The sequence below is a fragment of the Psammomys obesus genome, unplaced genomic scaffold, assembly GCF_907164565.1.
Source record: "Psammomys obesus unplaced genomic scaffold, mPsaObe1.curated_primary_1811, whole genome shotgun sequence".
Taxonomy (NCBI): Eukaryota; Metazoa; Chordata; class Mammalia; order Rodentia; family Muridae; genus Psammomys; species Psammomys obesus.
Window position 1 is genome coordinate 43908919 of NW_026585895.1, and position 26118 is coordinate 43935036.

A 26118-nucleotide genomic window follows, 5' to 3' on the forward strand; every position below is an offset into this window, starting at 1 on the left:
GTAATGACATCCGACAGGTAGCTGTAGAGCTGCTAGGCTAGGTCACCAGCTGCCTGGGAGGAAGGGCCACTCCTTCCCTAAATGTCTGCACAGGCAGCAGGCTGTCAGGCCTCAAGGACAAGCCATCTTGGGGGCAGAAGGAATTACTGGGTGTGCAGCTGTTTCATTCCAATGGATTCTAGGAATGTTTCTGACCTCCTCTGGTCCCCAGCATTTCATGGGCAATGGAGCAAGACAAAATCTCAAAGGACAGCCTGGGGACTGGTTGGTTTGGAGTTATGCTGGCTCACTCTTTACAATCCATTGCATCTGTAAAGGCAGATCCTCCCCACCCCTTCACTAGATGTTCTTCTTCCCAAAATGCATTTCTATTTTGAAGAGCTAGTGTCTCATTTGGAATAGAAATCCTAAAATACTGGTGAGATGCCAAGCCTGGGTCTTATGTCTTTAACCACCTTCTATAAGACAATGTTCCTGTGTATCTGATCTAGGAAACTGAGAAGAGTAAAAATGCAAACTAGCAATTTGAATGATAATAGTTGTATAATAGAATTGATTTGTTAATCTGGGTGTGGTGGTGCATGCTTGTCATCCCAACATTCTGGAAGCAGAAGTAGGGAGGATTAATGCAAGGCCCAAACCCAGTCTGGTCTGTATAGCAAGTTCTAGTCTGGCTGGAGCTACATAGTGAAACCCTATGTCAAAATAAAAGTAGTAAGTAAGGTAAAGTATCAATTTTTGTGGGCTAAATGTCTCATGTATGAAATGCTTACTCAAGTTTGTGTGCATAAGTGCACAGGCGTAAAGAGTCTGATACAGTGGAAAGGGCCTGGGTATGGTTAGTTACATGACCTAGTTACTCTGCATACTCACTGAATGATCTTGGACTATTTGCCTCTCTGAACATTAATTTGTCTATTTGTAATATGCAAATAATATCTGTCTTCAAATTTAATTATGGGAATTAGAAGTGATGCTTATAAAGTTTTTAATACAAAGTTTTCCATAAGCAGGTGTTCAATAAATATCTTTTGAGTGTCATACTACCAGTTCATTGTTGCCATCATAGGTAGAGCTTCTCTCCAGGACATTTTATTTTACAACACCTATACAACTCAGTTTTCTAGAAACTTACTTATTCTCCCATTACCCAGGAGTAAGGGGTTGGGGGCAAGGATTTTAGTTTAGGCCATGGCTGAGCTGAACCTTTCTGCACATGACCTTTCCTGGCCTTTCACAATCCATCTTTAATTGGCCAGCATGAGGCTCTTTCCAGTGCCATTTACCATTATATTCTGAGCCTTTAAAAGCAGCCAAGGAGGTGGCATTAGTTCAGCCAGTTTTCATTTAACTTGGAGATATGGGCTTGTTACAAACATGGAGATGCCTCATTGCATCCAAGTCTTTGAAGTCAAGTGTTCAGCTTCACCCGGGCACCATGACAATCACAATGCAAGTTGGGAGCTTATTGTGCATTGACAACAACTGTATGTAGCCCTTTCAGATGGAGTGAGTGGCCTTTGGCTGGAACTGTCTTGAGCTTCATATGAGCAGATTATTTTACTACAGTGTAGACTGATGTGACCTCATATGCTGAAATGGAATGACAGGATTGGTTGGGACATCCTGTCACTTAGTGTTTGTAATGTTTATTGTATTGTTTAGTTTCTAAGAGTCCACTGCCTTATTGAACAATAAATTACAGAACTTCCCACTTTTTTATGTTCAGAAATTCACAAATTTCACATGGAAATTTAGATTTAAAGCTTGTTTGAAATTTTCGTTCGTCTTCCCCAAAGGCGTTCATTCTCATGCTCATGAGTTACTGCTCCTAGCTTGATCTAGCATTAGCTTAAGCAGCTCTAATGTGGATATTTCTTACAACAGAAACAAGGCTTCCTCGTCTGATTAAGGAACAGTTACCTAAATTTGGAACAAAGTGCTAGTTAGATCTTCAAAAAATGTGCAGCTTGTGTTTTGTTTTTTTTTTTTTTCTTTTCCAGCATTCTTACTTCACTGTGCCTGATACCAGAGAGCTTCCTAGCATACCTGAGAATGTGAGTACTTGGAAAAGGAGCATTACATTTATTTGTTTGCTGCTTATCTTTTAAAACGAAATGGCTATGTTTTCGAGTATAATTATAATAGAATGCCAAAACAAATATAAAAAGAACAATGGGTTATACTAGCAAAAACAAATTGAAAATATCTGCAAAGTACAGACACAAGGAGGAGAGTTCTTTATATTTCTCAAAAGTAATCACTGATTGACTGTTGATATTAATTTATTCTGATCTTTTTAGGACACTTTTTCATAGTTTAAAATCACCTATTAGAAGAGCATCTTAGCAGCAATGATAAGGATCATTGTTGTCTACTTCAAAAATCTCCATTTGAAGGTATTTCCTCACAATGGAGACTTAGATTCTGCTTTCTAGTATCATAAGATAAAATGTTCTTAGCAAAGAAATTCCCATGTGAAAGTTTATTAGGGTGGGTGTGCATATGTAGAACCACACTTCTGTTTACATCTCAGAAAGCACATAGTAAATGAAGTAGAACATCTATCTTCACCTTCTAAGGGCTGAGAAGAAGCAAGGTAAAGTGACAGATCCATAGGTTTATGTTTGCTCTCTGAACTAGCAGAGTAACCTGTCTACCTTAGGGCACATCTGTAAAATATTTTATTGTGATTATAAATCGTACAACATAGAATAAAGCCTAAAGCAGCCACCAGAGAGGTGCTTGGTACAATATAACTAGCATGAAATCAACTCTTATTCTCTTCGGGGGATAAAGTTCAGTAGTTTTGAGTGCATTCATATCCTATTGGTCTTCAGAATTTTTTCATCTTTCAAAATTGTAGCTCTGGACCTAGCAAGCAACAACCCTCAGTGCATGGAAAACATCATTCAACTCTCTGACTATAATGTTGCCTACTTTCAAGCGCCAAATGTCAGTGGAATTATATATTGTTTGTCTTTTTTGTGTCTGGCTTATTTTACCTAACATGCCTTTAAGTTTATCTCTACTGTAGCCAGTGCCAAAATTTCTTTCCATTTAAAGAGATGTGGCCAAAATCATCCCAAAGAGGAAATTTCATAGCCTTGAATGCTTTTCTAAGAACAACGAAGTTGAGTTTGAATTCGAGAAATTAAAGGGCCAGGTACATAGTGCACAGTGCATAGCACTTGCTTAATGTGTGCAAGGTTCTAAGTTTTTTTATAAAGCACTGTAGAAAATCAGCTCAAGAGATCAGAAAAAGACTAATAACAACAACAACACCTAGAAAAAAATAATTTAATTTACTGTTACCATAAAATTGCAAACCAAGACTTTTAAGAATATAAAAAGAGGAATTGGGAGAAGCTGGAGGGATGAAAGGGAAGGAAGAAAGTTTTGTCATTATATTTTAACCAAAAAGTATTATAAAAATTAAAAACTTCAAAAGATAAATAAACATCTCTAATAAAGTTTTGAAGTATGAAATAAAAAAAATTCTGGATAAGTGTGGCTGAAGTTAAGATAAATGTAATATGGATAGAGAATAACTTGGGAAGATTAATAACCCATTGCCATCTCCACTCTTGTCTCTATAAATCCATCAGTGTTTCATTTGCTTTTTTTGGATGTTTAACATTCTGGGTTATATAAAAGGTGTGCATGTATAAAAGAAGAGTGCTCAGATTGGCTCATCTCAGAGGAAATGCTTCTCAAGCTTTGTCTTCTTTTCTTTGTAGCCTTCAGACAGTACTGCCCAGAACGCTGAGGGTGCTCATGGAGCCCTAGGGAGATAGATGTGGTGGGGCCTGCTCTGTGTTTTTAGATCTGGTTAATTTATCACTGCTTAAATTGAGAGTTGGGTAATACTTGAGACAAAAAGATTCCTTTGATTTATTTTTTTAAAGCCCTAAATTTAGAAGCTACTGTTTAACAACATGCAATGGAGATCATACTAAATGTATAACTCCATAAAGTTGTTTCTTTGCCTAATAGTATATTATGAACATTTTCCTCTCTCATTCAAAGTCCATCACAGAAATCGGCACAGAAGTGCATATTGAGAATGAATGCAGGTCCCAGCTATCACCATCTCTTCCTCCACCTTGAAATTGTGCTCCTTCAAGTTTGATGGCTTTGCCCAGAACTTTCTGTGTAACTATATAGGATGACTATGGCTGAGAACCTGTGTATACAGTAGGCATTTTTTTCTTTTTCTATATTTTTAAAATTTTTATTACAATTTGTGTACTTTCTATCCCAGCTATAGCCCCCTCTCTCATCCCCTCCCAATTCCACCCTCTCTCCCTCATCTCCTCCCATGGCTCTCCCCCAGTCCACTGATAGGGGAGGACCTCCTCACCTTCCATCTGACCCTAGCCTATCAGATCTCATCAGAATTGGCTGTATTGTCTTCTTCTGTGGCCTGGCAAGGCTGCTCCCCCCTTAGGGGGAGGTGATGTCAGAGACAGATACTGAGTTCATGTCAGAGACAGTTCCTTTTACCCTTAGTAGGGAACCCACTTGGATACTAAGATGCCATGGGCTACATCTATGCAGGGGTTCTAGGTTATCTCCATGCTTGGGCCTATCAATGTCAGAATAGACCCCTGGGCCCAGATTTTTTGGTTCTGTTGCTCTCCTTGTAGAGCTCCTGTCTGCTCTAGGTCTTACTATCTCCCCCTTCTTTCATAAGATTCCCTGCACTCTGCCTAAAGTTTGGCTATGAGTCTCAGCATCTGCTTCAATACCCTGCTGGGTAGAGCCTTTCAGAGGCCCTCTGTGGTAGGCTTCTGTCCTGTTCCCTGCCTTCTCCCTATTCCAATGTCCATCCTGTTTGCTTTCTGAATGAGGATTGAGCATCTTACCCAGGGTCGTCCTCCTTGCTTAACCTCTTTAGGTGTACAGATTTTAGTATGTTTATCCTGTGTTATATGGCTAATATCCACTTATAAGTCAGTATATACCCTGTGTGTCTTTCTGCTTCTGGGATACCTCACTCAGGATGATCTTTTCTAGTTCCCACAATTTGCCTGCAAATTTCATGATTTCTCCTTGTTTTTAATTGCTGTGTAGTATTCCATTGTGTAAATGTACCACAATTTCTGTATCCATTCCTCAGTTGGGGGACATCCAAGTTGTTTCTAGATTCTAGCTATTACGAATAAAGCTGCTATGAGCATGGTTGAGCAAATGTCCTTGTTGTATACATGAGCATTTTTGGATATATGCCTAGGAGTGGTATAGCTGGATCTTGAGGTAGCATTATTCCTAATTTTCTGAGAAAGTGCCAGATTGATTGGCATTTTTTTAATATAAAAATGATACTCTCCACCATTGTTGTACTTATGATTTAAATTTTCCTAAAAGTTGTTTAGATCTGTCTACTCTGTTTTGTTTAATGATTAATGTGCATCTGTGGTACCAGCACTTAAACACAGAGCTTCACATTTTCTAGGCAAGTATTGTACTACCATACTACCAACCTTAATATTTTTTGTTTAATAATATAAATAGTTTAAAAATCATATGGCACTGCATAGTAATTAATAAAGGCCTGTAATCTCCAAGTACTCCATACTTATTCCACAGAAGCAGCTATTCCCAAGGTTTTAGCAGTCGTATCATCATTGATTGAAAGATTTTTATTTATTTATTTGTCATTTTGTTTTACTGTGTGAGTATATCCCACATAATTGTGGGGACCCAAGGAGGCTAGAAGAGGACATAAGAGCCCCAGTAAATGGAGTTACAGGCAGTTGTGAGCCATCATATCGCTGCTTGGAACTAAAACTTGGGTCCATTGGAAGATGACCCATCTCTCCAGCTCCCATCATAATTTTGGTTTGGTTTGGTTGGTTGGTTGGTTGGTTGGTTGGTTGGTTGGTTGGTTGGTTGGTTGGTTTTTCTGTTTAGCCTTGGCTGTCCTAGACTTACTTTGTAGACCAGGCTGCGCTTGAATTCACAGAGATCTGTGCACTCTGCACCTCTGCCTCCTGGAGTGCTGGGATTACAGGTGTGTGCCGTTGTGCCCAGTTTCCCATCATACTTTTAACATCTCCCTGTTGCTACATGTCAAGATTATTTTTACTTCATATATCAACTATTGATTTTGTTAAGTGAAATAAGAATCTTGATGCCCTTTCCCAGAAACCCACATACACACAAAACACTGTCTCTCATCCATATATTTCTCCTCTTTCATTCTTCCTCTGTCTTTAGGGGGAAAAGACATATTAAACCAGCAGTTAATATTTACACTTGAATGAATGCCTGAAGTAGTTAGATTATGATTCCTTTCTGGTACAACTTGTTGTAGGTGAGATCTTGGGCTTAACGTCTTCCTCTTTATTGGCTTCATTTCATCCTGCTCAGGAAGCATTCTCCAGCAGTGTCCTAAGAGACTATGTTGCTGGAAGGGAACAGTTTTGAACTTGCAGATTGGATAGTGTGAGTGTGGGATTCTAGTTTGCAAGTCATTCTTTCAGAAATGTAAAGGCATGTTCACTGGTTTCTTTTTGCTCTTGTAGTTTAGGAGGTTTGACCAATTTGATTCCTGTCATTATTTTTACATCTTTTGGCTTCTAATATCTTGAAATTGAACAATAATGTACCTTAGTGGGTTCATTTTCACCCATTGTCCTGGGCATTGATCATCTTATTCACTTTGGAAAGTCACATCCTTATAGCTTACAAGTATTTTCACATTATTGTTTTAATCTTCTTTTTTTCTTTTTTTGTGGCAGGTAGGATTTAAACCTCCTTATGTTCATTTCCTCTCCTGTTTTCCACATTTCTCTTTTGTACTGACCTCAAGTTTATTCCACAATTTTTACATCCTTTCAAAATTTCTACTCTGGCCATCTTGTTGTTAATTATTTTTTACCTCATCTGTGAGAACTGTAATTCTTATGTTTAAAAAATAATTCTAATTCATTCTTCTCTTCTCTCTCCTGTATTGTTAGGCTTGTCAGTGGACACCCACAACTAACCCAGCTCACAAACCTTTCCAGTCCCTACATTCCTAGCTCAGAAGCCTCCTGCTTAACAACCCTCCCTGCCCCAATCCTCCCAGCTCAGCCTTCTGAGTAGCTGGTACTACAGAGCTACATTGCCACGCCAGCTCCTGCATCTTTTATTCATTCTAGTCCTAGCTCTTGTTTGTCTTGTGACTCTCTTGTAGAGCTATGGCTAAGATGTGCCTTGTCACATTTAAGAGTGAGGCACTGAGCATCTGATCCAGAGTTCTGTGCTCATCAGCAGAGCTTGATCCCAGGAGGAACCCTAGAATTGCTGTGACTGAATTCAGAGGTGGGGACTCTTCTATATCATCAGAACCTTTTCCTTGTGAGTAGTCCGTTTTCTTCTGCCTGGGGAGTGGGTATTTTATTACCAGTGCTAAGGGAGCTAAGTGTGTTATGAGGTGACAGCATGTGCTATGGCTACTTTGGGTTAGTCCGCTTCTCTAATTAGTGAATTTTGCCATCCTTTTTACCTGGTATCCCCTGGCCCTTCTGTTTCAGAGTTTCTAACCAGAAAACATTTACTCCCTCAGGACAGTTTCAGGAAGACAGCTGAGGAGCTGGGGGCTGGGGAGAAGAAATGTGGGGGTGAATTATTTCCATTTGTATTTGTGCCCTTTCCTAACCTTTGGAGGCTGAGCATCTCTACTTCCTGAGCTTCTTGGGCTCTGTGTGTAAACTGGGCTTGCTGCTTTTGCCATGTCCACCATCACCTCAGCCTTAGTCCAACCTTCCCTTTATCCTCCACCAACTCTAAAGCCACCTTGCACCAGGTAGTCTTCTGTTGCCTGTGTCTGTCTTGTGCATTGTTGTTTTTTTTTGTTGTTGTTGTTGTTGTTTTGTTTTTTGTTTTTTTAGCATCCTTCGGTGTTACTCACTATATGATGGTATCAAGCTCCTCCTTGCCCTACCGTGTAATGACAGCCATAAATGTCTCAGGCATTGCCCAGTTGTGCACTTAATGACAAACCAGTTTATTAGTATCATTTTATAATTTAGAAGATTGGCATCTCTCTTCTAGTCTTCAGTATTCATAACTTTTAAAATGCTTTTACTTGACTTTTCCTGGAAGAGTGGTGTCAAGAGAGAAAAGAGAAGCTTAGGGTTTCTCTTTGAGGAAACACCTAGGTGGATTGTCATGTTTCTTCTCTACTAAATAATAACATGATAAAAAAAAAAAGTTAATTAGGTCTGGCTCATCTTTTTATTTTAAGGGCCAAGAATTCCTTAAGAACTTTGTTTTTAAAGTAACTGCAGATTTTTATAATTCCCCAATTCTCAGCCCCATAACTGCTGAGGTTAGAGACGTTTGTTTGAATGGTCTTTTCTGTAACACACCTTCAGCTCCTGGCTGCATTATGTCCATGTCACCTTCTCTGTCCCCACCATTTTTGAAATTTAGATTTTCTCTGCTGCTTTTGCCACTAATGCACCAATTCCCTGTGTCTGATCCATTGTCCCCTAAATCCTCCTTTGCAAACCAGTAGAAGGCTGGTCTTATTTGTTTTTAAGCAGAATAGTAGTACCAGTCTGCCTAGTTCCTAACGCACACCATTCCATTTTAATCCCTACCTGTTACTCTATGAGAGGCAGACATGAGTCCCATTTCACATGCACATAGCCCAGAGCTCATAGGTTTTGCTTGCTGCCTTAGTCTGCAGGTCTGTGGGGCTGTAGCAACCCCTGGTCCAAACGTTTGGCCCCCTAGGGTTGACTTGTGATATTCATGAGGGGAAAAAAAAGAAATTATATTTTATATCAGAAATACAAAACAAAGCAAGGAAGCTTTTTCTCTAAGGAGACTCTGAACTTTTGTGAGACCAATTTGTGTGAGTTTGACATAGAATCACTATAGCACTCTAGCCATGTTGAAATTTGCATTTTAATCTCTTGGTGATTTTTCAGGGATTAATTTGAAATGACTAAATGGTTGCATTGCAAATTGAAACAGGCAATAACCACAGGCTTGTTAATGTGATACAGTGTGCTGTCATGGACAGAACATGGGTTTCAGAGACAGCCAGACACAGGGCCCCATCACCCTGGGCTCTTGGGCTTCTTGCCATCTTAGAATCTCAGCATTCTTATCTAGTAAAGGGAAACATGAAAAACAAAAGCCTTAAATGTTAAGTTCCAAGAATAGTACTGAGTGCCATCATAACTTTCTATTTATCCTTGTTCTAGTTTTCTGGGGATTCTAGATTCATCTCCTTGAGGTCTCAGTATGACTTCGAACTGAGGAGCATGATTTCCCATGGCTTGTCTTTTCTGGATGTTAGCTGACATTCTTGGTTATGCAAATTAATGCCATCCCTCTCGTGGGATATGTCTTTTATAGCGCCACAGAAGGCTCTTGGTGGCCCCGTCATCACTGGTGTGGTGACTAGAGTGTAGGAGCCCAGTGCTTTTCATAGAAGAGGGCTCTACAGACACATGATTGTATTCGCTAAAGGACCATCTAAATTTAAGAAAGTAAGCAACTGAGGGGCACGTGGCTTTTGAGACATAGAACCTAACAATGTTCTATTTTTCTAACATCAGAGAAGGGCTAATGTAAGAAGAGAAAAAGAGCTAGTACTTGTTTAATGCCCATTTTGGCTCAGGTCAGAGACCATTGGTTACTTCCTAAGCTCTTACCATAGCCAATGATATGGTTGCTAGCCCCTTTGACAGAGAAGGGAAACCCAGAGTTGTAAGTTCACTTCTGCAGTCACTGAGTGAAAACCCAGAATTCATACCTGGGTGAGTCTAATCCCAGTGTGGAGATGCTTCTAGGTCCAGGCACCAGTATCACCTGTGCTTCCCAAAGAACTCGTTAGTGAAAGCAATATGATTGCTTGCATGGATAGCTGGTTAGTGCCACTTGTCCTTTAAGGATGGGGATTAGTACCTCGAACTTGTAGATGATAGACTGTATGCTATTAATGACTGACTGGCTGGCTGGTTGGATGAATGAATGAATAAACTAATGAAACAAGCACCTGATCCTGAGAGAGGGAAAAGAACAGCTCCTTACAACTGGTTTTTGGGCCAATTTGTCTAGAAGTTGTTAATGAAAAGCAAACGTAGAACATTAATTCTTTCCAATTTCAACTCCTTGTTGAAGTTAATTCTCATTATTTTTCCAATTTCTTTATAGAAATACTTTCTTGCTTTTTCCTGGAAAAAAAAAAAAAAAACGATTACCATGTAACTGCTCATCAGGGTTTCCTGTGTCTATCAAGATAACACATGTAGGAGTAAATTTTATGCAGTCAGTAATTAAATGAGCATAAATCTTTATAAATTTTAAACAGGTGACCTGCATTTAAGAAAAAGTCACAGATCCTGGGCAGATGTGTAGTAATAATTACATTGTAAACTGGCTGCATAGGGGATATTTTGTTTTGCACCCAGGTTTTGAAGTGTACTTTTGATTAATGGGCAATCATACAGGCCTTAATTCGAAATATTAAACAAACCTGTCTTAATTATCTGGTCAGTGTCATACCAAGTAGTTAATGATGCGAGGGAAGTGTTTAGCAGGATTGTTATGTGCGACATTGCCCAGACTCCACTTTGTCAAAAGATGCACCATGGTATAGAAAAGATTTATGAAGTAAGTCATCATGACTTTCACAAATAAACAAAGTTGAGATGGCAGAAGAGGACCTATTATCGAGTACTGAGATTGCCCCTCCAAGTTGTCAGATAATTGTTTACTCTAATGGTCTTTCCCTTGTGCAGAGGGATAAAGCTGACCTCGGGTAACTCTGCTTTCTTTCCTGTGATACGCTTCTCTTGTTTGACTACTCAAATGAATTTGTGCATTTTTTTTTCTTGAGCAGATTATTTTAGAACCCCAAATTTATAATTCCTTTTTAAGAATCTGGTGCCACTAAGGTAACTTAAATCATTTTTTTAAATCACTTAAGGGCTTAAACTGTTTTTATATTATAAAAGTTAGGCCAAGTGACACAGCATGCCTGGCCTCTCAGATACTCAGAACACTCAGTCAGGATGCCCGAAGCTCAAGATCTGGGGACCAGTTTGGACAGTGTAGCAAGACCCTCTCTCTCTTCAAAGAAAAAAAATCATGTTGTAAATTATTTGAGCAAGAGTTATGTTAAGACTGAGACCTCTTTTTAGAACCACGCCTCTGGCCTAGGAATCTGCATCTAGAGTGGGCACAGTGAGTCTTTATTCATGTACAGTGGTGAGTCTCAGAGACTAATCAGATGACAGACTGAGACAGACTAGCATCTGCTTAGAAGGCTCCAAGGAGTACCCAGCTTAGAGTCGGTTCTTTGGTTTGAGGATTATCTCATTTCCCTATGGTATTGAACCTAAGACGCTTTCTCTCTAAGCCACACGATATCCCCTCCTGGGCTCAACCCGTTCCAACCCCACCCCCAACCTCCACCTGCTTCATAACCTCAGGCATGGATCACAGTGAGTGTGAAGTCCCCAGACACTTAAGCTGGTGCTTGAGCCAACAGGCAGCAAGGAAGGAACATCTATTAGGAGGTGCGCCTCAGGAGCATGAGGATTGCCAGGTGTTGTTGCTCTCCTTTTTCTCTGAATTGAGACCTTCACCAAATTCTTTTTATATAAATGAGAAATAGAAGCTAAGAGTTCAAGGACTTACTGCAGCACATACCTTCTCTGAAATTCATCTTCCATGCTGCACTGCCTGGAGTACCCCTAGCATCTGAGTTCTGGCCAGACTGGAAATTGGATACCTTCATATCCCAGCTGTCCAGCCCTACAGAGAATTGGTGAGGTGGACAGTGTATAATAAAGTCCAAGCAAGGAAAGGCATCTCCTTAAGCCTAGAGACACACTGGCACTAAATAAACTAAGACCAGAGCCCAGAAACCAGAGCCCAGGAAATAGTCCTCCAGGTAAGGTTCTCCTTTCCTAGCAGGTGAATTATGTGGTAGTAACTGGCAGAGGATGATGGGGCAGGTGCTTGGGCTTGGCTGTGATGGGGTTGCAATGGTCCAAGATTCTAAGCTGAGGAACAGGAAGCAGAAATACTGGGATCGACAGGAATGGTAGTTATTTAGAAGGAGGGTTGAAACACTTTTAAACAAATAGACACTGAAATGTTTGGACAAACAGCAGGTGTGGTGCATAGAACCTTAGAGCCATGGAGGCCATAGAGCCAGTGAGCCATTCTTCCTCCCCTTTCCAAGTCTAATTTTGTCAAGTCCTGGGCTTACAAGTATTTTTCATGTGTATACTAAAGCTTTCTTCTGACTTGTTCACACATTTGGATTCTTCCCCCCTGCACCCCTGGAATGTGGCAGTAACCAATTAAGGGGTCAGTCAGTAGGGCCTCCCATTTGCCTTCTTCTTTCCATCTGCCATAGGCTTTGGGGAGATTTTTTTTTTCTTTAGTGTGGAGCTGTTTTGCCTGCATGTATGTGTCTGTGCACCATGTGTGTGCATGGTGTCCACAGAGGCCAGAAGAGATTTCAGATCCTCTTGAACTGGAGTTACAGAAAGTTGTGAGCTACCATGTGGATGCTAGGAATTGAACCCAGGTCCTGTGGAAGAGTAGCCAGTGCTCTTAACTTCTGAGCCATCTCTGCAACCTCAAGGAGATCTTTTTGACACACAATTGTTATCCTCTCTTCTTTTCTGTGAGTCTTTCATCAGCACTGAGTAATTAATTGATCACCTCATCTGGCTCACAGCCTGATTTTTAGTCTGGTGCCTTTTTCTTCCTGATATACTACACCATCTCTGCTAGACCATTCTCCTGTGCCCCGCTCATACCAGAGCCAAGGGACAGGTAGTCTTCAACCACTTTTTTCCTCCACATATGGATTTATTCTTTCAACAAACTGCTAGATGTTGGGATTTGTAATTTGCACAAAGGTACTCAGCCTAGTACAAATATATATATATATATATATATATATATATATATATATATATATATATATATATATATACTTAAATCTGAGTTACTATAAGATAGGGACAAATTGCCATGGAAACACAAAGGAGCATTGGCAGAAGAGTCCAGGAACTTCCAGGAGGTGTCACAAGGGCTGACCTTGTCAAATAAATGGACATGTTTAGAGCAAAGAAGAGTATTCTGGGAAGAAGTAAAGGCCTGGTGGGTGGGAAATGGCAGGGCAAGACTGAGAAGTTGAGGTTTACTGTGGGCCTAAAGCTTTTGGGCACTTAACAGCAAAAGGGAGATCCCTCTCTCCAAGGGGCTTTCTCTGAGCCCAAGCTTGGCAGGAGCTAAGAGTAAGCCAAGGCCCGCTCTGGCCTGCAAGTACTCACCAGTCCAAGAAGTTCCTGGGTTGTGGCCGTTGGCACTCCCTCCCACTCTGGCGGGTGGCATCCCAGAAGGAAAGAGGCAGGGGAGGAAGCAGATAAGAGAGACAGCTTCTGTTTAGACACAAATATCTTGGTGATCAGCACAGATGGGATGAGAAATACCAAAAAAAGTACATGACAGTTTAGAAAGAATTTGGCTAAATGTTACATATTTTTAACATACCTGTGTAGAGTTTTGGACCAAGCACCTGAGTCCCTCTGATCTTGACTGGGAATTGGGTCCTGCCTCATTTGAGTGGTGTTTTTTTTTATTTCAGAAACACACCCTTCCCTATCCAACAAAAGTATCCTTGTGATTTTTTTTCCTCCCACCAAAATAAGGCACAGGATTTGTCTCTGACGCTGTGTCTCCCTATTTGGACGGCAAGCTGTGTAACATATTTCTCCTCAGCGTGAAGCTTCTTGGCAGACTCTTGAGGCCACGTTTTGGTGGCTTCAGAGTTATCTTTGGATCTGTCAAAAGTGCTAATGGGCTTTCTGGCCTTCTTTAAGCTCCTCATTTCTATTTTCTTGTTACTTCTATCCTCTTCTAAAAGAAAAATTCATATAATTCATCAGCATTTAAGCTCTCTCTGAAATGCTCAGCTGAGGGTCTTGTGTTTTTGTTTGTGAAAACTGCTCTGCCGTGTCACTGGCTCGGGAACAAACCCCACCCTGACATCATTAACTCAGTGCTCCTCAGTCCACTAGGCAGAGAAATGCTTCTTGCCCAGCTTCATCCGCCTTTCGTGCTCATTTTATTTTTTTCATGGAGTTTGTTAGGAGGCAAGCTGGTATAGTGGTTAACAGATAAGTTTTAGATTTAAGAGACCTACTCTTGGCTTTGCCCTTTCTAACCGGGTGATCTTTAAAAACAACTAAGGCATTCTAAGCTTTAGTTTCTCCGTGGAGACATAGTAATACCTACCTAAAGGTTATTAGAAGGAATAGAAAGAACATAGGTAAATCACACATTGTCTGTCATGTAAGGATTTCTCTATAAATAGGCAACAATTTCTGGGAGTAGGGGGGATTACCCCTTTTTTGCACATATATTTCCTTTTTTCCCCCCTATACTCAATATTATTTTGCATATGCTATTTTAACTTATCCCTTAAGGTATTATATATTTAAACCCTAGATTGCATTTTCTGTTGTTCACATATCATGTACCCTTGTCATTTTACATTACTTTCCTGTGCCTCTGTTTTGCAACTCTAAATAGAGTAAGTTACACCAAGTACAAGGAATGGCTTTTAGGTTAAACAAATTGACCTGTGTAAAGCCTCATCCTAGTGGATAGGGAGTGAGCAATATCAAGGAGGGACAGTATAGAGGACTAGTCAGTGTATAGGGCTATCAATCCTCTTGTTCTTTATTTGTGAAGTTTGGTGGTTAGCCTACTTCTCTGGTCGAATAGTAATAAATCATGAGATAAGTGCTCATTATTATCCTCAAGTATAATATTGTTGAAAAGCACATTATGCTATTTTGCATATAAAATCTACTGCTTTGCTTAAATTATAGGTTGTAGATCTTTAATCATGATAAACTGCCACTTGTAGCAATAGCATTCTTTCCCTCCTTTCGTTTCCCGAGAATTATTTTGTGCAGCACTGAAACCCTTTAACATTGAAGAAATTAGCATATTTGTGTGTATTATTAACATCAGGTGGATATAGAAAAGGTTGAAGAAATGAAATGTTCTCCATTTCCCTGCTTAAATCTGAAGAGTTCTAATCCATAATGCTAATTAAAGGAATGAAATCCAGGTTACAGGGGGAAAACAAAAGCTGGCTAAAATATTCTAGTGCCACAATTTGCTACTGTTTATCTATATTGTCATCCTTTTTAGTGAAATGCTTGGGAGGTGTAAGTCTTTGAAACTGCTTTAATTCTAGCAGAGCCAGTTTGGAGAGTGTATGCTATGGATACCAACAGTAAGGGTGGGACAGGCAAAGCCCTGCCTTTGTACTAGGATCTACTGGGTAGAAACAGGCCCTGTTCGTGAAGCTTAGACACTTTCTTTTGCTAGGATGCACGGCACACGTAGTGCGTTGGAAAAGTTCTACAGCCTAGGGTCCAAAGATCAGAGGAGAGTCCTGTCTTCATGGCTTATTAGACCATTTGATCTTGGAGAATCTCCTTCAGCCTTAGTCTCCTCGTTTTGAGATTGTAGAATTCCTGTGCCTCTCATCTTTTGGAGCAACATGAAAAGCAAACACATTGCTGTGTACGACCTTGAGTTGTAACCCATAATCACCACACAAAGATACAGTTGCTCAGGCTGCTCATCTCCAAGGCCTCTTTGAACTTTGCATTTCATGATTTCCCAGGTAGAAAGAGTTGGGCAGGGGAAGAGGAGCACATGCCTTCTGATTATTTTCTCTTTCTCATGATTTTATGAGATACTATTCGTAATAAGAACAAACAAACTAAGCCACAAGCCTTGCTTTCTTCTTTCTCCTAGAGAAATCTGACAGAATATTTTGTGGCTGTGGATGTGAACAACATGTTGCATCTGTATGCCAGCATGCTGTACGAGCGCCGGATCCTCATCATCTGCAGCAAGCTCAGCACCGTGAGTAGACCGTCCCGAGATGGCTTTGCAGTCATCTAATTTTAATTGAAAGATGTATCGGCAAGATTAAAGAAAATTTTAGGAAAATGAATCAGCCACATTCCCCTCATATGGTAATACATCATCGTCATTAATTATTCATGTCCCTTTACAGTGTCAAAGCCCATTTCATTTATTCTTACAGTCTCGTGATCAATTATAAATAGTTTTCTGCCTATCTCCACATAAGCTTATTTTTTGTCATTTCTTTAAAATGTTGGCACTGTATTCCATTGTAGAGATGTAGCCATGATTTACTAAAGTTTTCTTTTCTTGGTAGTCATTTAGGTTGTTCATAGATAAATCCTCTGGTAGGTGATACTACAGCAAATATCTTTGAGCTAGTTCCCTTTGATTGGAACAGCCCGCATGTATATGGGGACTATGTAAATAATAAATATTCTAAGCAGTGGGACCTCTGGTCAAATTCTTTGATAAGCACCAAGAATCAGGGGCTGCCAGATTGTTTCCCCAGAAGGCTGGGCCTGTGCACAGTGAATGTTGTCATCTGTATACAAGTGAAACACTTTCACTGCAGACTTTGCTAGAATTGTCTGTGTCTTTGTGTGTGTTGTCTGTGTGCTTGTGCTTCATTTTAACCTTGCAATAAAAAATAGGTATAAAATTAAATATTAAGTTTTAACTTTGATCTTTGTTTAGAGATAACTATTTTCTATGTGGACTTTGTTAATGTCTTTTCCCATTTACCTTTGAGGGGTTTTGATGGTTTGTTGTTTTGTGGATTTTAAAGAAATTGAGTGTGTGTGTGTGTGTGTGTGTTTGGAAGTGAATGTCTGCATGTGGGTGCCAATGCATTTGTGTGCATGTAGAGACCCAAGGTTGATGATGCCAGGTGGCTTCCTTTACCTTATATATGGGGCCAGTCTCTTGTTGAACCTGGCACTCGATGTTTCCACCATCTTGTTTAGTCAGGGATTCCCTGTCTTCCTGCCTTCTGAGATGACTGGCAAGCTACCACCCCATCCAGTTTTTTTTTTGTTTTTGTTTTTGTTTTTTTTGGTGTTTCAAGACAGGTTTTCTCTGTGCAGCCTTGGCTGCCCTTGAACTCACAGAGATCCACCTGCCTCTGCCTCCCAAACACTGGGATTAAAGGAGTGTGTCACCACTGCCTGGCTCCCACCCAGCTTTTTTATGTGAGAACAGGAAATTTGAACTCCAGTCTTCGCACTTTCATGGCAGTGCTTTACCCACTAAGCTGTCTCTCAAATCCTATTTTTGTCTGTTTGTGAGAGGGTTTTTGCTTTATAATCCAGACTAGTCTTGAACTAAGTAGCCCAGGTTGCTCTCAAACTCATGCTGGCATTCCTTCTTCAGCCTGGGATTCAAGTGTGGGCCACCATGCCCAGACTGAGGTTTTTCTCATAAATTAGAGTGAGTTCTTCATATATTGTGTTAATAAGAACTTTTGCTGTATGTTTAACACAATTTTTTATTTATATTTTAATATTTCACTTGGTAAGTATAGTTAATAATCTTATTATGAAAGTTCTCAAGCAAACGTTCCAGAAGATTGATTATATGTAGATCTATTTCAAAAAGTTTTGACAAAAAAAGAAGATGGAGGGCTACAATCAGGATAAAAAGTGAATAAGTTATAAAGAAATAAAAAAAATTTAAAAATATAAGAATATTTAAAATATAAAAGAAACAATTAAAAAAAAAAAAAAGATGCCAAGCCCAAGGGGCAGAGACAAAGTAGTTCCTGTACCAAAAGTTAAGAATCAATGGTGGCTAAGACTTTACAACTCTGGAAATGAGAAGATAGTGAAGCAATGTCACAAACTCTTAACCCAGAATTCTATATCTATCTAGTAGAAGCCAGAAGAGGGTGCGGCTGCCTCACCACACCTGTCAACACCTGAAGTCTGCAGTCTGTACTGTGCACACCCTTGTGAGTGAAGTGTTCATCTTCTCCATAACCAGTCATTCTGTGTGTCCAGATGACTTTGTCTCACGTTGCATTTCAGTAGTCAACATCAAACAAAAATTGCTGCTTTCCTTGAGTAAAAGAGACCCTAATCACAGCATACTCTATATATAAAGCCCAGTAGCAACCAAGAAGTGTGGGTGTAGAAAGCAAATGAGAGAGTGGAAAGGAGTGGGGAAGGGATCATGACCTGACTGAAGAAACACCTTGTTGAGAAAATACTTCTCACTACCTCATTCTGCCTCCTGGCCACTTAGAGGAAGTACTCCTGTAGAGAAGCAAGAGCTTAGCCAGAAGCAAGGTCTACCCAGTCTTTGTTTCTCCTCTTCTGCTGGAGCTTTCCAAAGTACACACCAACATGATACAGAGACTCCCAAGCCTTATCAACAAAGCATGGGCCAGGGAGGTAACTCTGAAGGTAAAGAATTTGCTGTCAAGGCTGATAACCTGAGTTCAGTTTCTGAGACCCACATTGTAGTAGTGGAAGGAAAGAACCTACTACTGCAATTTGCCCTTTGACCTCCACATTCACGCATGCATACAAACATAAATAAATGTTTACAAGGGACAACTTTCTGTGATCACATCCACTTCATCCCATTTATCCCATTTCTGTTCTTCCCTTTACCCTTTTCAGATTCTCCCCTTTAGAATAAAGTTCCTCAAAAATAATCTGTTTCCTGTCTAGTCCCTCTGCTTTCACTCACTCCTGATCATTTTACTGATGCAGCTTTGATTGAGCCACTGATGACCTCATGTTAGTAAAATGAAAATAAGTTAATACTTGCAACATCTTAGAACATGGTCTGCCATGCAGTATGTGTATGTTCATAATACATCAGTAAATACTTTAATGAGAGGTCAGAAGTGATTATTTAAGCAAGAAGATTAATTCTTTGTTGTGTGATTGAGTTAAGGGTAAGGAGAATCATGAAGTGGGCTGTTGCTAAGGTTTCAAGTATGCATTATTTTTAGTTTTTTGTGGGGAGGGTTGTGGGATTTTGTTTGCTTACAGAGAGTTGACTGGGCTCTGTGATTGGTGATGAAACAACCCTCTTTGAGGGAGATGGGGTTCTGCTCCCAGCCAGAGGCACTTGGTTGAAGGAGCTGAGCAGACAAAAGTTGGGTTCAAGCCTTTGGTCCTCTCCAGATTCAGGATTTGGAGGTCTTCCCCTTATTGCCTCTGACTTCATCCAGCACAGCTTTTACTTATTCCATAGATGAGGCAGATGTAAAGGCTGTTTCAGCCTGAGGTGTCCTGAGGACCCTGATGGAAGATCCTGATGTGGCTATAGTACCTCAACAAACCACATGTTCTCTAGTTTGCCTGATAAGATGTAGCTGAGTGCTCCTCAGAGCTATTGAGGATCTGAAAGATAAAGGCTACCAAGCACTCCAGAGAACAACTTCTGTAAAACAGACTGCGTGTCTGGAGACAAACCTAATGCTGCTTAGTTCACTGTCAGATAATATGTATCCCAGGGTCTCCTGGTCAATAACGTTGTGATATTCTATATAAGACAAATGTAAGTTTTTGTTCTCTTTGCTCAGTTAATGTTTATTGATTGTTTTCCTTTATAAATGATAAATAGGGAAGGCTTAGCTAAATCTTGTTCTCTGATTTCTTGGAACACAAAGACCCCATTTTTCTTCTGTATTTTCATGTCCAAGTTAAACTCATTGCTTTTTGGAAATACTGTGGATAGCTAGTATATCAAAGATAGAAACATTTTAGAAACAATACCTTATAATACTATGATCACTACAAGTATTTAGAATTATTTCTACTTTATACAGCAGCCTGTTCATTTTGGAAAGTGGAAAAAAAACTTGCTTGGGGTCAATGTACTAGTCAGAGAGAAAGGAAGAGAGAGAGAGTCACAAAACAGATCATGACACTCTGTGTAGAAGGAATCTTCTAGAAAGGAAGAAACAGCCAGGAACTATGCATACAAGGGAATCTCAGCCTTTTAAAAATTCTTACCTTTGCCACCAGGTTATATTGCTTGGGCACTCTTTTGTGTAGGAGCCACCACTAGAAACAGAGAAAAGATGTTAGGCACATCCACCCCATTAAGAAAATTAGAAAACTCTTACAAAAAGCCAAAATGATAAGAGCTGGTGGATAGGGTGACTGGCTGAGCTGGTAGTGCTGATTTGGATGAAGAATAAGGGCAGACTACATAGTAATTTGAGGTTTTGTGTAGCTCCAGGACTACTAGAGGTCACAGATGGCATCTGCTAAATGAATGTCTAAATCACCTTTATGTAGACCCACACTCAGTACTAAACAAGGCAGGTTCTTGGTTTACTACCACTTCTTCAAGTTAACCTTTCTGAGCCATATACTGTGTCTTTTAGGTGCTATGTAACATAATTCTTCTTCATGCTCATATATGCCCAGGCATATTTGCATGTGTGTATGTCTATTCCATCTATGATTATCATATTCTCTTTAGTTTTTGTGACAACCCCAGGAGCAACGTGGTTTTATTCTCCTTTTGCACATAAAAATATTAGCAACCAAAAATGTTCTGTCCAAGATGAGCTGAAGAGATAAAATTAAAACCCACTTCTTTTGGTTCCAGGCTCCTCTGGCTACCTCATACTGCCTTCTTGGTAACTCTCCACTTATCATGAGTTTCTCATGACACTTGTACACCCAGAAACGTTCTTGGCATGATTCCACCAACCATAGGTCTAAATGCCTAGTGTTGCCTTCACATGCACACAGCTAAGCTTTTCGCTTCAGATTTCATGAGTAACATCCCTTTCATGTGCCCAGCGCCACTCTGGGCACCAGTGATACACACCTCCCTCTCTCAGCCAAGGTTCCTTCCTTTACTACTGTCAGTGCATTGTTAGACTCCACCTCAGCCCAGTCTCCCCAGCTATCCTGATCAAAGCCTTGGCAGGACCCTGAGCCAGCACAGTGGCTTCAGGGGTCATGGGCTGCCCTTCCACCTTTCTGTCTCTTGGCCCTAACTGCCCCCTTTATAAATTAGGAATGGTACAAGAACTTTCAAAACCCCAGACTTTTTGGTTAAATTGATAAAAAGGCATGTCTACTTTACTAAGGATTTTATTTAGCCTCTCCAAAGGATAGGTTTAAACAAATACTTAATAAGGAAGCTCAATTAAATAATGGTTTTTGCTCCCAAAACCATTATGCATAATTATTTGTATGGATCCTGTAACTATGAACACTAATATTTTTCTGATGATACCTCGCTTAGAAAAAAAAAAGAAAAAAAAAAAAAAAAAAACTAACATAAAACCATTTCTCAGTTTCTTCCAAGCTAGACAAACACACATTTTCTCTGAGACTGTAGGACTCGGGTAGAGCCTCTGTATTAGTGCCCTGGACAAATGGTAGGTGATAATTGTGTCTTCTCGCCAGCACCCCCAGCCTGGCCTTTGTAGATGTTTCAGTGTTCAAGAGAAGTCCTGGATCCTTTCCCAACCTTGCCTGTCCCATCACACTCACTCACACAGACAGCAATCCATTGTCTGAGCACACCATCTGCTCTGATGACCTGAGAAAGGACAGTTTGTAGCTGAGGCAGATTTTCAGATTTGTGTTAATTTTCACTTCTTTTTGGAGTAACTCCTCCTTACCATGGCCGTGTCAGCCCAAGCACTGGCTGGGCATCTTACCAGCATGTTTAGAGCTTCCCTGATTCTTCTGCACTAGAACAAACTAATCCTGTTTGCTTATCTGTAGCCCTTGAAGCAAAGAAGAGAGTGGCAGTTTAAGAAGGTTTGAAACATTGGACGAGAGCCAGGGCCTCTTTGCCTGCACACTCCACTCTGCATGTTCCAGCCGTAGGAACAAACTACATTATTTTGTTTCAAACTGTGCTCAAGGGAAGCCAAGACCTTGTAACTGGAAACTTCCCAAACAGTGAAGTCTAAGACTAAATTTAGTGTTCTATTTAAAAAATGAAATAAATGGAACATTTTGTTTGTTCATCTTTTATATGTTGAGAGAGGGGGATGGGGTTGAGATTAACCTAGTCACACTGACAACCTAAGAAGAGTATTCAAAGAAGTGAGAAGCAAACTAATCCTTTTGGTGAAGAGGGAAATCCTTAACAAAATGTAATGAAGTGGCATGAAATACAGACTCGGCAGCCAAACTCGAAAGTAGCTTAGCCTCTCTAATCTCCATTACACAAAATTTTATTGTGGCTTAGAGAATATGAAAAACTGTTAAAAATAAATGAAAGAAACCTCCACTGATAGGAAGTAGGAGAAAAGATTGCTATGTTTTATTTATGTGGGTTTTCTTTAACACAAATATAATAAACTGCTTTTTGAACTGTATTCATTTAATTACGTTTAAGTTGGTTTTCTCCTGTTCACCTTGAACTGTAACTGGAGCAAAATGAACCTTCTGATGTTGAGGAGAGTGTAATATAATACAGTGTGTTAGCAGTAGAATCGGTGATCTTTGATACAACTTCACTGATTTTCATCTTCCTCTACTTCTTCTGTAGTTTGAACAAACACCAAACACCTGCTTTGGTCTAGACAGAGAGTTCAGATTGTTAGCAATTCCCAAATGCTGTTAGAAACACCCAGAAAACGTGCTAAAATGTAGGTTCACAGACAGCATCTCCAAACACTGGTTCAAAAGGTCTAGTATAGAGCCCAGGATTTGTCTTTTCCCTGTTGATTGGTAAGCAGCCACATTTGGTACGATGGAGCACACTCTTCTTCCCTGGCAGAAGCAATATTAATTTGTTGGTGTTGTTGGTTGTGTAGCCCTGGCTCATCTCCACATAGAACTGTATAATGAAGACTGTATATTTTGTTTAGAAGACAGGCTAGTACTTTGAACTTTTTTAAGAGTTTTGGTTGTGGCCTTGGCCACTCTAGAGAAGGGCATCAGAAAGCATAATCTATCCAGCTTCTCATAACACTGTGAAGGCCAGGGCAACCCACCATGTGACTCAGGGCTCATGGGTGATAATAGATCCAGAGGCATGATAGTTCTTTTTAGTCATTTCATTAAAACATGCCTAAAATTTTATTATTTGAATAATAGGAGCAATTTGCACAATAAATTTAAATATTGTTGTCGTGTGTGTGTGTGTGTGTGTGTGTGTGTGTGTGTGTGTTGTCCTCACCTGTAAGATATATATGGAGACTAGAGACTAACATTGGGATGTGTTTCCTCTGTCACTTCTCTGCATTATTACTATTGTTGTTGTTTGTTTGTTTAGAGGCAGTTTATCATTCAGCCTGAAGCTAGTGATTTGCACTAGGTTGGCTGGCCAGTGAGTTTCCAGGATCCTCCTGTCTCCAGCCCTCAACTCGGGGTTACAAGCATGTACTGCCACACCCACCTTTTTTTTATGTGTTCTAGGGATCTAAATTCAAGTACTCATGCTTATGAAACAGTCTTTTTACCCACTGAAATGTCTCCAGGCTCTAGGTGTTCTTTGGGTTTTAGCAGTAACAGATTATTTATGACTCATAAATCACACCTTTACCCTAGAAATGTAAATGGGCAATATGAAAATCACTTCCCTCTATCGAATGGCAGAGAAACACTTAAAGAAATGCTCAATGTCCTTAGTCATCAGGGAAATGCAAATCAAAACGACCCTGAGATTTTACCTTACACCCATCAGAATGGCTAAGCTCAAAAACTCAAGTGACAACACATGCTGGAGAGGATGTGGAGAAAGGGGAACCCTCCTCCACTGCTGGTGGGAATGTAAACTTGTACAACCACTTTGGAAATCAATCTGGCACTTTCCCTGACAATTAGGAATAATGCTTCCTCAAGATCCAGCTATACCACTCCTGAGCATATATCCAAAATATGCTCAAGTATGCAACAAGGGTATTTGCTCAACCATGTTTGTAGCAGCTTTATTTGTAATAGCCAGAAACTGGAAACAACCCAGATGTCCCTCGATGGAGGAATGGATGCAGAAATTGTGGTATATCTACACAATGGAATATTACTCAGCAATAAAAAAAAACAAGGAAATCATGAAATTTGCAGGCAAATGGTGGGAACTAGAAAAGATCATCCTGAGTGAGGTATCCCAGAAGCAGAAAGACACACAGGGTATATACTCACTCACAAGTGGATATTAGATATATAATATAGGATAAACATACTAAAATCTATACACCTAAAGAAACTAATCTAGAAGGAGGACTCTGGTTAAGATGCTCAATCCCCATTCAGAAAGGTAAAGAGGATGGACATCAGAAGAAGGAGAAAACAGGGAACAGGACAGGAGCCTACCACAGAGGGCCTCTGAAAGGCTCTACCCTGCAGGGTATCAGAGCAGATGCTGAGACTTACAGTCAAAGTTTGGGCAGAGTGCAGAGAATCTTATGAAAGAAGGGGGAGATAGTAAGACCTGGAGAGGACAGGAGCTCCACAAGGAGAGCAACAGAACCAAAAAATCTGGGCTCAGGGGTCTTTTCTGAGACTGAAACTCCAACCAAGGACCATTCATGGAGATAACCTAGAACCCCTGCACAGATGTAGCCCGTGGCAGCTCAGTGTCCAAGTGGGTTCCATAGTACATGGGAACAGGGACTGTCTCTGACATGAACTGATTGGCCTGCTCTTTGATCACCTCCCCCTGAGGGGGGGGGGGGGACAGCATTACCAAGCTACAGGGGAAGAAAATGCAGCCACTCCTGATGAGACCTGATAGACTAGGATCAGAAGGAAGGAGAGGAGGAATTCCCCTATCAATGGACTTGGGAGGGACATGGATGGAGAAGGGGAAGGAGGGTGGGATTGGGAGGGGAGGAGGGAGGGAGCTACAGGGGGGATACAAAGTGAATAAACTGTAATAAATAAAAATAAATCACTCCCCTCTTAATATGTTTGAAAATCTGTAAATGGGGACCACTTTGGCAGACATTGCAAAGACATTCATTAGGAAAGCAACAAGGAAGCAGTATGTACTGTGTTAGGATTTCTAATTTCCTCTGATGGTTTTGATGATGGCAGGTATGGTCACTTTGGTGTGCTATGAGATTAGGCCATGCACTCATAGATTTGTATAAACAAAAGAGAAATTCACAGGGTTGCTTTTCTGCTAGCTTGATGGCTGTATTGAATCTCCTAGCTAGATACCTCAGACAGTCCTGTTGGAGGACAGAAAATTAGATTTTGAGTCAGGGTCATTCTGTTCTGATTCCGCCTGTCTCTGCCATGCCCTCTCTCCCGATGAGCCATTTTCTAGCCATGTGGCCATGATCAAATTGACCTCTGACATCTCTCTGCTGTTTTCTCTAACAGTGGTAAAGGGTTCATGATTATAGATGAGGTAAAACCATAACCCAGCACTGGCCACGCACTGCTCATTCCATGAATGCCACTTGACACTGAATGCCATCTTTGTATGACCTGACTTTCAGAAGCAAAGAAGGTGGTCGAGATCCTGGAGAGTTTTGCAGACTCTGTGTGTATGACTGATGGTGGTGATGGTGAATTCCTCAAACCACAAGAATAATCATAGCAACGTGTAGGTTTTGCATTTCCACTCGTATCTTACTAGTCACTTAGTCACTATCTACAAGCTCATTCAACAGAGCTTGGCCCAACGAGCTGCTGTACTGACATGGCTCAGTGTTCACCTGGCCTCCCGAAGGAAGGAACACAAGCAGCCTCTCAGTCTTCATTCACCCAGCTCTGAAAGCTCTGAGGCATCAGTCTCTGCTGTCTGATGCTCGCCCCAGGCAGAATCAGAGATTCCTTCTGTGTAGGCTGACATACTTAAACTTCTATTATAGCACCTCTTTCATAATGCTTTTGTGTTGAAGTTGATTGTTTGCATTTTGATCTTTCTCTGTCTATTTTAACTTGCTCGAGGGCATGGAGTGTACACATAGTGGATGCTCAGTAATTGTCCGATTAATACAGATCAGAGCACAGAGGCAGCTTCATGAGAGCAGAGAGCACAGACTCAGGAGCCTGGCTTCCAAGGGTTCATATCCTAGGTCAGTCCTGAGCTGTGTGACTATAGGCAAACTTCCTTACCTGCAGAATGGAGACATTAATCCCATGTAAAGATGATCATGACAATGGCTGGTCTGGGCTTTAGTCTTTCTGAGTTTGCTCTCTCTTCCTATGGTTGGATTTAGGATTTGTTCCATAAGGGAGGCTTTTCATCTACTCATGCAAGGTTAGGAACTCACCACCCAGTTCCTTCCTCCTTTCTTTCCCC

The 26118-nt window shown here is 40.5% G+C and overlaps 1 protein-coding gene across 3 annotated transcripts in view; it reads left to right on the top strand.

Annotated features, from left to right (window-relative positions):
• Nucleotides 1-26118, top strand: part of Dennd1a (DENN domain containing 1A) — a 474895-nt gene that overhangs the window by 235122 nt on the left and 213655 nt on the right. For 2 of the 3 annotated variants that reach the window (XM_055599849.1, XM_055599851.1), the window contains 2 exons: nt 2004-2057; nt 15811-15921. In XM_055599849.1, the coding sequence (XP_055455824.1) occupies nt 2004-2057; nt 15811-15921 (165 nt within the window). The remainder of the gene's footprint in view (nt 1-2003; nt 2058-15810; nt 15922-26118) is intronic. The other variant, XM_055599850.1, reaches the window with a different exon arrangement.